Source organism: Falco cherrug, chromosome 3 (assembly GCF_023634085.1).
Source record: "Falco cherrug isolate bFalChe1 chromosome 3, bFalChe1.pri, whole genome shotgun sequence".
Classification (NCBI taxonomy): Eukaryota; Metazoa; Chordata; class Aves; order Falconiformes; family Falconidae; genus Falco; species Falco cherrug.
Window position 1 is genome coordinate 108,453,689 of NC_073699.1, and position 13,715 is coordinate 108,467,403.

Here is a 13,715-nt window from a genome sequence, read left to right on the forward strand (position 1 = left end):
GTTTTCCAGATAAATGAAACCCTGGAAGGAGAAGTCATGTTTATGGCACAGACAGGTTCTTTTTCTGTTCCACTGAAATGTACACCCAAGAGATGCATTGTAAGTGACTTCAAGTATGTTCAGAGTCAGTATAACAACAGTAATAGAAAATGTGTGATAGCATAAACATAATTGAAAATATTTAGCAAGAAATATTTAAATTTCTTTCTTTTTTATTTTCTAAATGGAGAGTCTCTTTCCAGAAAATGATTCGTTCCTTAGCTTCCCAGATTACAGTGAGCCTTATACAAAATTACCTTAATGGGTTTACTTAACCATGAACTGTAGCTTTAACTTCAGGTTGGGGTTGACTGCAGTAGTTCTGTTCAGAAGTGGATGACATGGTATTACACTGGGAAGAGAAACGCTGGCTGGAAATGAACTATCTTTTTTTCATTGGAATTTTTGGAAATTCCATCCCAGACCTGCAGTAGTTTATTCTATAGTTTTCTATGTAGACAAAAACCACATACTATCTTTCTGTCTTTTCTGGCATTTGTCAAAAGCATGTATCATTTCCTTTCAGCATCTCAAAATCTTTTGAGAAGTCTATACTGAATTTTAGGTGAAGAAGGTAATATGTTTACTCTTAAGAGATGGAAATACAGCCTGCACTAACTGTTTTTAGATACCCTAACTTCCTATGAGCTAATTTGAATAAAGTATTTGATAAAAGCAACAGCTTTGTTTTTAAATTACTTCCTTCACAGCTAAGAGTAGCTTTATAGGCCAAAAGAAACTATAGATGAGTATATACAATGCTAGAGGGAAAAGATTATGCAAGGAGACACCCAGTATCAGAATAAGACTAGAAATACAAAATCTGGGGCATGCTGGGAGCATACGTAATAATAACAAATAATTTTTAAAAGGTGTTTAGACATATGAGTGTCTTCCTGGAATTTGTGATTGTTAGATTTTAGTAAATTGAATGAATAGGATTGCATGTAAAGTTTCTTTACCGGACAACATGTTGAAAATTTTGTGCACAGGGAAATGAATCAAGAACAATCTGTTACACAGAAAATAGAAGAGGGGAAGTAACTGAAAGTTAGTGCGCTATAATTATTATATTAGCATTCTTGCAAAATATTTAAGGATGTGCTTCATTTTAAGCACTTGCGATATCATTCTAGCTTCCTACAGCAATATGTGATATCTTAAGTCTGAGTATGTGTATAGGACTCTGTTGGTTTCCAGTTAGAAGACCCTGAAGATGAGTCTGCACAATGCAGCTGCAAGCCAGCACGTTTAGCTTTGGTCAGAGGAGTAGTTTTCTTCATCTAGAGAGTTCATACCAGCGTGGGGCACTGATTACACCCAGGAACTCCTGTTCTTTATGCCCTGAAAGTGGGAAGAGTTCAGCTGTAAGCAGGATACTAACAAGCAACCAAGTTGCCTTTGTCTTTTTGATGCTTGAACTTGAATAACAAACCTTTTGTTATCAAAATCATTAAAAATTCTTTATGAAGCAGCATATTACTTCATAAACTCCTTGTAAACCACGATAGCTCAAAGAAACAAGGCAGAATGTGTTACAAACTGATACATAGTCACTATATGATGTTAAATGCTGCTTGCTTCTCAGCTTGATGCTAGGACAACCGTTTTTCTGCAATACAAGAGTATCAGTGCTGAATTGGTACATAAATATTACCTATTTCCAGAGTAATGACCTAAAGGCTTATGCAAGCTGTTACTATGAGCAGAATTTAGCCTGTTTTTCCCCTTGCAGACTGCGATGGAAGGGGCTCAGTTTAACATGACATTGTTTTAATGAGTTGGCTGCTGCAAGAAGGCAGAAGGATACCCGCAGTTCATGTCACTATTTGATATGGTCTTTGAAATGATAATAAGAAATGTAAAGTCTTATTCTTGAAAAGGTGGATGCTCATTTAATTGACATTACTGACTATCTAGGACAGTAGTAATTAATGGTTTATCTTCTTACAGCTGGCACTAGATAAAGAGCTCATTGACTTCGGCAGCCATGTGGTGGGAGAGACAATTTCACGGACCATCAACCTGACAAACAGTGGAGCTTTGGGAACAAGATTCAAAGTTCAGATGTCAGCAGGTGACAGTAGTACATGCAGAGCAACAGAAAAATCTTCTCCTGGAAGAATGGTAGGTTCAAAAGGATTTCCCTAAATCAACAGAAACATTCTGCTTTGCAAAGTGTGGTAGAATCATAGCTCAGGTTGGAGGGGGCTTTGGAAGATCATCTGCTCCAACCTTTAGTAGTTTGTTTATGTTTGAGCTGGCCTGTCTTGATACGATCTGTTAGATCCCCAAATACCAGAAGAGAAATTTAAATTTAAATAATTTAAAATTATTTAGGGGGTAGGGGGGAAACTAACAGTGATAATTTTTTGTAACATTTCAATCATTTATGTAATGATTTCTATCTTCTCCACATCCATGAAAATTAGGAAAAAGTACTTTGGTTAAGAGGAGATTCTGGCAGAGTCACTTAAAGTCCCAACTCCTGGACTTAAGAGAAATGCTAACAGTTGCAAAACTAGCAATGGAGTAACGACAAATGGGAGCACTAGCCTGTGATTTTCCCTTGCTGCCCAAAGAAGGACAGCCACAGTTACTGACAGCTGTTGTTAGAAGGGAAGGAGCTGTCGTCGTTTGACTAATAATCCCATTGAGGGCTGTTGCCTGAAAACAACAATAATAAATAGTGTGAAAAAAATTGAAGGAGGATCTCTCCAATCAATAGTGGAATGAATGCAAATGATTGTAATACTGTGTCCTGTGGAATGTCCTGGGTGGGAATGAAGCAGAGACTGGAGAAATGTACCAAGACTCAGACACTTGGTGCAGAGCTGACAAAATGTGTGGTGTTAGACCTGATGGTTGCTCCTACAGCATGCCAGTTTCAAAGCTGACAGAAAACGGAGGAATCCTAACAGTTGTACTCCTCCATGTAGCAGATAGTTTTAAGTGAAAGACACAAGAAAGCATGCATACAATTGTCTTTGCATGTCAGCACCGTGGGCCGGATTTTTGAGTAGTCTGAACAACTTAACTCTGAAGATGTACTAAATAAGTTGTAGAGCTCATTCTTAAAGTGGGGAAACTTTCAGATTTTAAAAAAACCCAAGCAAACAAAAAAAAACCCAACAGCAATGAACCACTCACTGTGGTAGGAGCTTGTGTTTTGTAATTCCTGTGTTGATGAATATCACTATCATAAATGTTCCTTTTTCCTCAAGTGTTGCCTGGGTAGTACACATAAACAGATAGATTTCACAGGTCCTTGACCAGAGAGAATAGCACTACTAGGCTGTGTATCTTTTATGAAGTGCCTGTATGTTCTTGTAAGCTCAGTGCAGAGTCTTTATCCTTTTTCCATCAGTGCAGTCTTTTAATTTCTTTGATTGCTGAAGAACAATTGGCTCAGATGGTTTTCAAAATTCTCTGCTTGATAATCTAGCAAATTTTTAAGTTCCAAGAAAAGACATGACCTCTCATTTGAAACATTACATTAAATAATATGTACAGTGAAACTGCTGAGCTATTTGCCACAGTTTTCAACTCATATATTATCCTTACATTAAAAGCATGGTTCAAATAAAAGAATTTGTGAAATAACACCGTCTGTATCCATGGTTTCCCTTCTGTATTCTGTCCTTTGTAGGTGTGTAATAAACGGAAGTCTAGTTTTAGCAGACCTAATTTTGACATAGAACTGCCTGTGTTTCCACGAGAAGAATGTTAGTTCTGTTAATTGTAAAATAACTGACACTGTATTGCTCCTGTTGTATTATTTACCTGTTTTGGGCAGCCAGCAAAAATTAAATCTGCTCGTTCATAAAGGTCTAGTAGAATGTGTAGTTTTTAGAAAGTGCAGCACGCTTCTCCATTTAAAATGTGGAACAGTTGCAAGAAAACACAAGTTTGATTTGCAACTGCTTGATAAAATTGGAGCTGGTGCAAGCTAGATGAGCAGACACGGTTGAAAATACTTTTTTCTTTGTTTTCTAATAGGTTACTGAACACTTCAGTGACGATGTCCCTGTAAAGAAAAACAGCGATAGTCCTGTGACAGCTGCAGTTGAGAAGAAGGAACAAGTTTGTCCTGAGGGTAGTAAGGAAGTGACCTGCTGTGCTGCCCAGGTGGAGCAGCAGAGAGCTGAGACAAGCCGGAGCAGTAGTTCCGCAGGTAAGCTGACTACCTTAGAAAATAGCCAGTGCAGTTTTCCAGGCCAAGCATTATCCATTTGTAGGGTTTCCTGTAATGAACTGTGGAATTCAGTTTGCAAAGTTACTCAGTAAATTAAGGAGTTCATTACTCTAGTAGTAATGTTAGAGTTCTTTGTATGCTGCCTCACAAAAAAATGACTAAAAATAATGTACTGACACCATTATATCAAAAGCAGCAGAGAATCTCACTTCTCATTAGCGATCAACAATTCAGTCTCAGAAGAATACAAAACCCAACTGGCTTACAGAAACTACAAAATTGTTATCATTCTTGTCTCAGCAACTGAATACCCACTTCTCAGAATAGAAATCCACATGACAGGTTTATTTTTATAGTCTGTGGTTCTAGGAACAAGGAAGCAGAAAGATGAACCTCCTCAGACATTTTCCGTCTCATTCCTGATGTTTACCAGGTGCTTAATAAAATCCAGTCTTGTAGAAGAAAGACTTTCTTGATTTCTTTATTATCTGTATGCTTTAACATTATGTCTCGATGTTGATCTTTCCAATTGCAGGAAACTAAAAGTTCCATGAAAAGGTAGTGGGTGGCTTGCTTTTTTTAAATCTGGGATCTGTATTGTGAAATGGAGCGATTCCATAAATCACAGTAGCTGTCTCCAAAGAACACGTAAAGATGTTTTCAGACCTTAAAAAAAAAAAAATCCACTGCTTTGGCACATTAACATACCTTGTGACACTCTGATCTTTTTCCTGGTTAACGTGAAGGATATGGTTTGCATTTGAGTACTGCCATGGAGTCCAGCGTGAGCTTCGTCTCTCTCGTGGTGCGTTAGTTTAAGGCACTTTGAAGCCCTAGTGGGAGACTGTTTATTTAAAAGGTGCTTATTATTGCAGTTATTTTGAGCATAAAGTGAAGCAGCACTTTCACTTGTGTTGCGAGTCCTCCAGACTGCCTTGCTTTGTCCCACTGAAATTGCTCTTAAGGCCCAGCTCTCGCTTTCAGCTGAATTTGCGTTCCTTGATGTTAACAACCTCCGGTATACGCTTTGTCCTACTGAAACATCAATATTGGTGTTCTGTAGTGGAAGGCTCAGGTGCCTGAGGTAGGCTTCTAGGCTAGGGCAAAGTTGTATGGCCAAACAGAAATCGCCTTCTAGACATTTATGTTTCCCCATCACTGGCATACGTTACTTGATTTGCAATATTGACCAAAATCAATGTACTTCTGCCCGGTTTGTTATTTTTGATAAGTGACTAGATGCACACATCCAGCATTCTGTGGGATTTTGTTTGTGGTTTGGTTTTTTTTCTTCCCCAGAACAACTTGGTCAAGATATATCACATTCCAGATCAGATCTAGACACAGACAACGCACATAATGTAGTGGAACTTTCTCCTGAAGAAACACCAGTCGAAATCATGCTTGGAAAGGTAATGAATACCCTGAGATACGGATCCAAGGTTTTCACTAGTCTAAGCCTACATTAAATACATTGCTTTGGCTCTGGTGGGAAATGGTTAGGTGCATGATCGGTTTCAAGCCCGCTGGACTTCACTATATCACAATTAATTCTTTAAATGAAATCACATGACACATTTGCCCTTTCTTTTGATCTTATTTGACTTATTTGAGCTGACAGATTCTGTATAAATTTACGTTTTCCATAATTTAACTCTGTGTGTATGTGTGTATGTGAAACTTTTTTCTGCTGTGTTGTTCTGTAGTTACACAAAGTCTGGTGACAACACAAAAGATGGGGCAGGAAGAGCGTCTGGGAAGTGTCAGACTTGAGCCATATTACAAAATCTGGGTATGAGAGCACAGATCCTGGCTGGTACTAGCATTTATGGCTTCCTCTTATGCATACGAAAGGCAGGTGGACTCAATGCTGCAATCAGCAGAGCAGATCTTTGAATGGCTGCAGAAGGCTGCTTCTCCATGTTTTAGTTACACATTCCCCAATACATGATGGAAACACTTTGGTAAACCACATTATTTAGCTGTCATACAGACTCCTGCAGTAACAGGGGAGACTCAGATTCGTTGCAAAACCGTGTGTCATGCCAAGTCTTTTCCCCACAATATACCTCCTAGGGAGCTACTAATAATGATTTATTTATTTTTTCTCTTGCATAGTGTGTTCAATCTAGTTACAAGCTAGGTGTAGTAGAGTGTTTGTATAGTATGAGTATATAGTGCTTCTTTATTTCAATACAATTTATAGCCAACTACAGTAATACAGTATTTTCATTAAAAACATGTTACTTCTTGTTTAGGTTACTGAAGGTGAAATTGGACCCCGCAGCTCAGTCAAACTTCAGATTATATTTGTCCCAGCTATCCCTGGAGATGTGCGGGCAGAGTTTGTGATCATGTTTGACAACTCAGACTGCAAACCAGTGAGTGATTTTGTGCAAGACTTGCTTCAAAACACTGTAGAAAAAGAGTTTAGAGTCCTCCTACTTCTGCTTTTCCCAAGAATTAAGAGCGCTCAAAAATCCTATATTACAAACAGGAGAAGGAGTTAGAGGACAGATATGTTTTATGAACATTCTAAGTAATAACAATGAGGTACCATGTGATCAAGTATTATGTGCTCTGGTGGGAGGTAACTGTAAATCACGGTCCTTCTTTCTGATGCAGTATGGTTGTTAAACTTGTTGGTTCCCTTAAATTTCTGTGCAAATAATCCTGATATTCCCATTTTATCAGACATCATACTGGAAAACATCTAATTCCCCTCTATTCCCAACCCACGTAGTTTATTTTCTTTCTGATATATCAGAATTGGAATTATTTAGCATGCAGTAGTGAAACTGATGTGTGAAAGCTGGAAGAGATGACAACTTTAGTTACCACTTCAGCATATTTTGATTCTACACTTCATTGGAAGCCAAATTCTGCCTGGGAACAGTTCACAGAAGCTTGCCAAAAAAATAAAGAAAAATTTCCAAGAAGCTCAGTAGGCCAGTCTTGGCTCTCTCCACGGTCTACAGATGGAGTAGTCTACAAAAGGAGCTGCAGATGCGTACCGAAGGCTCCTGTGGGCACCCTCTCCTGCTCCTGCAGGGTCATTTTGTCCAAGTCTGAGCTATGTGGTCACTGCTGTCAGACCTGAGGTCATTACAGCAAGTGCAGCACTGCTGCTGTTACAGCATTGCTCTGCTGGCTAAACAAGCTGCAGTCTCTCAAGTTTGTGAATTACGGCATATTCACTTAAGCTAGATGCACTTTAAATATTTCTTTTCAATATCAGGGGCAGCATGCAATTCCTTCATGTTCCCTATCAAAGAATTGAAATCAAAGTACAATTTTTTTTCCTGCTGGGACACCATAACACCTAGGTTTTATTTTATGAATGATTTGCCTAATTAAAGAACCTGTTGCAATATGAATACTAGAATATTTTATTCAGCTCTAGTTTATAGCAGAAAGTCTTGTTCTGTCTAGATCAGTAAGAATTTGAGACTAACAAAAATAATTGCACTCTTGATTTATGTATTAACAGCTATGCTTTAGTGCCGTTGGGGTTTCTGTTGATGTGCCGGTTTGGGTGCCCAATCCCAACGTTGATTTAAAGATCTGTATGTATGACCGACTCTATCAGGATTGCGTTGTCATTCAAAGCAGGTGAGCTACCCTTTAATTCGCAGCTGCCTTGCTATGGCTAAATAATGAGATCTTCAGCTACTAGATGATGTCTTGAGATTCTGTTGTGCCAGACCCATCTTGTCACAGGAAGCTGAAGAACAGTTTGGGTTTTTCTCTGGTGTTCCAGGAGGACATCCTGAAAGCCCTCCAAGTTCCACGCTGCTGTGGAAATTGGAATTGGGTACCCTATGCTCCCAGATTCCCAAGACTAGCCGTAGCTATGAAGTATCTGGGTTAATACATGCTCCTGCAAGATTCCCTGTGTTGTACCTGTTCTATGGTAGAACTGTCAAGTTCCTCGGGAGCAGCAGCCCCACCAAGTTCCATCGTGTGGGATTTGCACACTGAGCATTAGGGAGATAAATGAGTCTAGACTTAAGTGCACATTGGGTATAATCGCTTCAGCCAGGAAAATTTAGGAAAGAGTATTTTGTTGTTTCTCAGCTATTTTACCTTTAATTAAAGTCCATGGGAGACTTACAGTCTGGAAGCCAGCTGCATGCCAACTGTTCTTTATTGAGAAGGTCAGTCACCAGTATTTCCAGATTTGGAGTACAATGCTGGATAACTCGTGTCAGTCCTTTTGCGTTTACCATAAAATGGGAAGGATACAACTTTTCCTAACCCATACAGGCCTTAGCACTGCACTGGAGTGACAGATACCTTGTGAGTACACAGCTAGTGACCAAATAGCAATGTGCAGGGGATAAAATATCTGGGTGTTTCTGTAGTCCAAGTCAGTGATGTCCGGAGACTGGTTCTGTTTGCACTCTAATATAAAGATAATATTTCAGCTGATTGGCTGCCAGAGATTTTGTGCTGTTAGAGGGTAGTTGTATGATCTTTTACTCAGTTGTCTTCAGGTGCTGGGTGTCTTCTCTCCACCTAATGCAGTCACTATTGAGCGCTTATTTTAACAATTTGCATTTCTTAGATTCTTTTTAAATAGGGTTGGGGTGGGTTTGTGGGAGGGTGGGGGAGAGATTGGTTCTGTAGAAGGCATCCATTCTAAACCTCTTACCAGAATTACAGACTGCAGAGATTCTTCACAGTTGGAAAGAAATGAGTAAAGCTGTTATCTCAGAAATTCAGCTTACAGATATGACAAGCACAAGTTGTTATATAAGTGATTTTACTTGGTCTAGATAACCCAGGGATAAAACTTGCAAGTATAGAAGCAGAATAACTCTCCTAATGAAAATTTAAGATTTCAAGGGGATCCCAAAGATAGAAGCTGTCAAATTGCTTAGGGCAAAACTTCTCAACTGAGGGAAAAATCCTGCTGATCCTTTGCCAAGTTTCACTAAATTAAGAGCACTTAATACGCAGTATACTGGCCTTCGTACCTTGGCAAATCAAGTCTTTGATTTATCACCCAATTTTCCACAGTTAGGAAAATTTTCTTTGTTACCCAGTCATTTGGGCTGAAATTAAAAGCATTTAGTGTGCAGGAACATCACGTCTCTCAACATTTTATCCTGCAAAAGTAGATACATTTTGTCATTCAGACATGATGCCTGAGAAGTTTTTTCCTCTAGTAGCTACTGAAAATATTATGTAGCGTGTATCAAAGAGGATTCCTCATTGTTACACGGTACATGTCAAACCACTTCTCAAACAGAATGAATTTAAACTGCTGAAAATAGCTATAAACTACTATCAGTCAAGAAAAATTTCTTAAGTTAGAGTAGTAAGTTGCTGCATTTTCATTGTGATAGTGAAAAACTGGGGAAAGGTCCTCTCGCTAGGGTCTGTGGTCTGGAGCTACACACAGACCCAGGATCCCGAGCCCAGGACATTTATCAGGGAAGCAAAGAAGCGCCCAAACTGCTGTCAGGATACAACCAAAGGTAACGGGTTGTTACAATGGCTGCACATGGGAACTGTGTGTCAGCTAGAGTTACTACAGCTCTGTCTGAGCTAACACTGGGAGCAGCCACTCACTTGAGGGAGCCCAAAGGTAAACTTGCCGCAGCCCAGCTGAAAAGGCTGCTTGTCTGACAACTGCTGAAATGCCTTCGCTAGTGAGAACTGAAGTTTGAAGCCAGTAGATGTGAAATCTTATTGGCATAACTTCCAGAACGCAGGTACTTTAATTAAGTGTTAATGAGATACTTAAATAATGCTGCTCTTCAGGAGTATTCTTACAAATTTCTGCTCCAATCCTAACTAGTTATAGCAAAAAAACCAAGAACCAACAACAAACAAACAAAAAACAATCAGAAAAACCCCAAACAACCTTGAAACTCATAGTGAGATAATTCTTCAGATTTTTGGGGCAAAATCTGACCCCAACCCAAGGGAGATGATGGGTTAGAATAGCATTTTGTCCAGCACCAGTAGACACAAACATCTGACAGCAGAGCATAAAGAACTTGCCTATATCTTATTGCTGCAGCAATCGATGACACTGTAGTCTACAGCATAAATAGCAGATCAAATTTTCAAGTGCTCTGGCACTTAAGTGCCCCAGCAAGCTCAGTAGAATCGCAGAATGTTAGTTAATACTGGGTTGGTTTGGGGTTTTGGGCTTTTTTTCTGGTCACATAGAATACGGTGATCAGAAAGCGTAAAGCAGCAGCAGAAAGGGTGGAAGTATCTTCTTATCAGAATCCTGTCCAGTATAAATCGCTTTGAAAAGTAATTTCTTTGGCAGGTTATAATCTGCACTGATTTAATGAAGTAGTATATAGCTCTTTTAGATTGTCAACAGTCAGAAATCATTGCAGGCTCCCGGTACCACATGCTATAGCTGTTGATTTAGAGCAGACCATCTGGACTGGCAGCTTGTAAACCAGTCCAAGAGAAGGAAAATGACAAGCTGAAATATTTGTAAATTGCTTGGCAATTTTGCACTTAGACATACAATTCCAGGGCAAGGTATGGTCTGTGGCTATCGCTGCATTATAATATGGCCAGAATTCAGCGAACAGGGAGATGTTTCTAACTTCCAAGATGCCATTCATAGGGCAGATTGATCACACGTTTTAGCAGAGGAACTGGCAGTCTCAGCTTAGCCACGCTATGACTTCTAGCCCTGCAGGATCTCTGCTGTTAGAGGGAAAGTTACAAGAGCGCTGTGAATTCACATCTGTTTAAAAAAGTCACCACAGTTTTGGGGAGAAAGACCAACAGCAGCAGTGTTCTCAGTGCATTTATGGGATAAGACAGGCCTGCCTCCCCCCTGCCCCTGAGTCTGAGGGTTCTTTTCCTGCCTGTACAGGCTTAATTTTTGGTATTGAAATTTTGAGATAATTATGACAAAGAGGATGAATGGAATTCACAAACCGGGTACGTGTTGATGTTTCAGGTGTGTTTTGCACTTCCAGGTTCATTGTTTTGATTCTTCTGACTACAGGCTGGGACTTCAAGTGCTTGTTAGCCTCTTAAGCAGCATCTAGGTACCCTTGGCCCCACTTGGGGGTCGCTGGTCTTCATTTTTCTGTTTCTTAGACAGAATAACAGGTTTTTATTTGTTACGTCCTACCCACCAGCAATTGTTACATAACCTAGATCCAGCATGACAAGACTACTCTGAGTCTTGAGTGGGTTCTCTGCTGCAGCTAGGATCAATTAGGTGTCTCAAACATTACGTGAGTCATTCCTATTGATTCAGTCAGAGGAAATTATGCTCGGAGCAAATAATTATCTGATATTTCACAATAATTTGGCTTTGACTTTCCCCTGATCTGACTTACTGCTGTGCTGCACTTATGTTCCAATCAGCTGTGTATATTTCTTGAAATACAGCTAGGTGTACCTACAATTGTTATAATGGTAATGTAGAGCAGAGGTGCGAGGGTGCGGGTGGGAGGAAACCAAACTCCAAGAGCAAATGTTGCTGAGGTGGCTGTGCAGGCGGCCTCACAGCCACCTCGGCATGTCTGATCTGTCTGCAGAGCAAAAGCCACGCTGCGTTTGAAGTTTGAAGTATGCAAAGGATTGAGTAAGCACATGGAGCTGCTTCCAAAAACAGGTTACATTCAAGCTCAGTCATCCTTCAGTGTGCGACTTAAGTTTCTGCCCAGGTAATCTAACGACACTAATCTTTTCAGTATTTAAGACAATATCTGTAGGAAGCTGTCAGTGGAAAACCAGAGCAGAGTTGGGTTTTTTTTTCCTTCACACCGTAGCAGGCTGGACTTCACGCTGCTGGTGTCAAGGCAGGCCTCCGCTCCCCCCTGCTCTCCCCCTTAAAAGTTGCCAGATGCTCAAGGAGGAAATTAACTTGGATCACATACCTGTGAGGAAATGCTTCTCCTGTGGTGACAGCAGTAGTGTGAAAATCTTAGCAGTCGCATGGTAGGCTGCTCCCATTTCTGTGGGGAAGCTATTCTCATATGAGAGAGAGGTTATCTAGGCAGGTGGCTACTTCACGGATCACTGATTAAATAATTTCTGGACAAGAACTCCTGTGCTTGCTAATTAAGGTAAGAATGGTTGGGCTTCCTGTTCCTCTCTCTCCTGCCCGTGTACATTTTTCTTCAAAATATGGATGTATTGGTCTTGAATTTCATGTGGCAATTTATATGACGTCTTCTAAGATGCTAAAAGCCTTATCCCAGCAAGTTTCTCCCTTTCATGGCACATCGACATATACAAACATAACTCAGTTACTGGAAACGAAGAGTTCTGGTTTTTAAAAATTTAAATACAAGAGCCTCTGTTGATCACTGTTAGTTTTATTTACCTCATCATTGCCATCCTAAAGAATTTAACAGGACATTTCTTTTCAAATATAAATTAAATGATATAAAACCTAATTCTGGTATAGAGCCAAGTACTTCAGTAGCTTCTGCGTTGATTGCTGCTGCAAACCTGCTGCTATTTTCATATAGGTTATGTAGTCCCTTTGATGTAAGTGTATATTTGGGTCTTCTCTGACGTGCTCAGTGTCTCTGGATTCTAAACTGAGAGGCAATCACTGATTTTGAAATTTTCACCAGGTTAGTTTTCAAAGAACTGGAAGTATTTACAGTGCTTCCAACATCTCAAATCCGATCAGATTACAACAACAGTAACCATTATCGTGACATTTTTCAGTTCCTAAACTTCGGATGCTGTAAAGCACTGTGCTGCGTACTGAGTGGATAGAAGCATAGCTTGGATTTAGAACATTAATCTTCCTTTGAAAAATGGGGAAGCTTCAGAAAGGAGATTTGATGAGATTAAGGCATTTCTGATACAGAAATAAGTATTTGGCTGTTTCAGTATACGGATCAGTTTTAAAAGACCCAGCGCACAGGGGAGGTGCATATGTGACAGGGAAGCTGAGCTTGCTACAAGCTGGTGGGAAGTCCTGAGTGAGTGATACATTTCTGTAAGTGCCTCCTCACTGCCTCAGTGCTATAAGCTGTAGTAATAGAAAAGCTATATTGCAGGTAACACAAAAGTAAAAAGAAACACTCGTTCAGCGATACCAAGGGAACAGATAGATGCCTGGAGGCTTGGGAAGTTCTCCCGAGTATTCTGTGCACACTGAAATGCTTGATCAGATGTTACAACACTCATAACTTTCTGGGTGTTTGAAGCAGACGTTCTCTGTTTACTTGTTCTCTAATCTGCTGACTCTCAGAATTCCCAAATACCACGTCTTTTAGGTTTTCTGCATTTGGAGCTAGTCCTGCAGATGCTGGCAGTCTAAATCTGATTTGTCTTTTATGCTTCTCTTTAATTGCTTTTAAGCATGAAGATGCCATTTTCAGGGAACTGTCTGAAGGATTTCAGTGTCTTTTCCCCAAGGCATTAACAGCTAATTTAGAGTCCATCACTGTGTACGTACAGTTAACAGTTATATTTACCGCCTCTGAATTATTTTGTAACAGATTAATTTCTTCTGCTATTCTAA

The 13,715-nt window shown here is 39.8% G+C and overlaps 1 protein-coding gene across 2 annotated transcripts in view; it reads left to right on the forward strand.

The window, feature by feature from the left end:
- The window catches only part of CFAP74 (cilia and flagella associated protein 74), a 92,332-nt gene that overhangs the window by 62,885 nt on the left and 15,732 nt on the right, over window positions 1-13,715 (forward strand). For both annotated transcript variants that reach the window (XM_055704514.1, XM_055704515.1), the window contains 7 exons: window positions 10-99; window positions 1,993-2,166; window positions 4,039-4,213; window positions 5,534-5,646; window positions 6,493-6,615; window positions 7,725-7,846; window positions 11,767-11,895. In XM_055704514.1, the coding sequence (XP_055560489.1) occupies window positions 10-99; window positions 1,993-2,166; window positions 4,039-4,213; window positions 5,534-5,646; window positions 6,493-6,615; window positions 7,725-7,846; window positions 11,767-11,895 (926 nt within the window). The remainder of the gene's footprint in view (window positions 1-9; window positions 100-1,992; window positions 2,167-4,038; window positions 4,214-5,533; window positions 5,647-6,492; window positions 6,616-7,724; window positions 7,847-11,766; window positions 11,896-13,715) is intronic.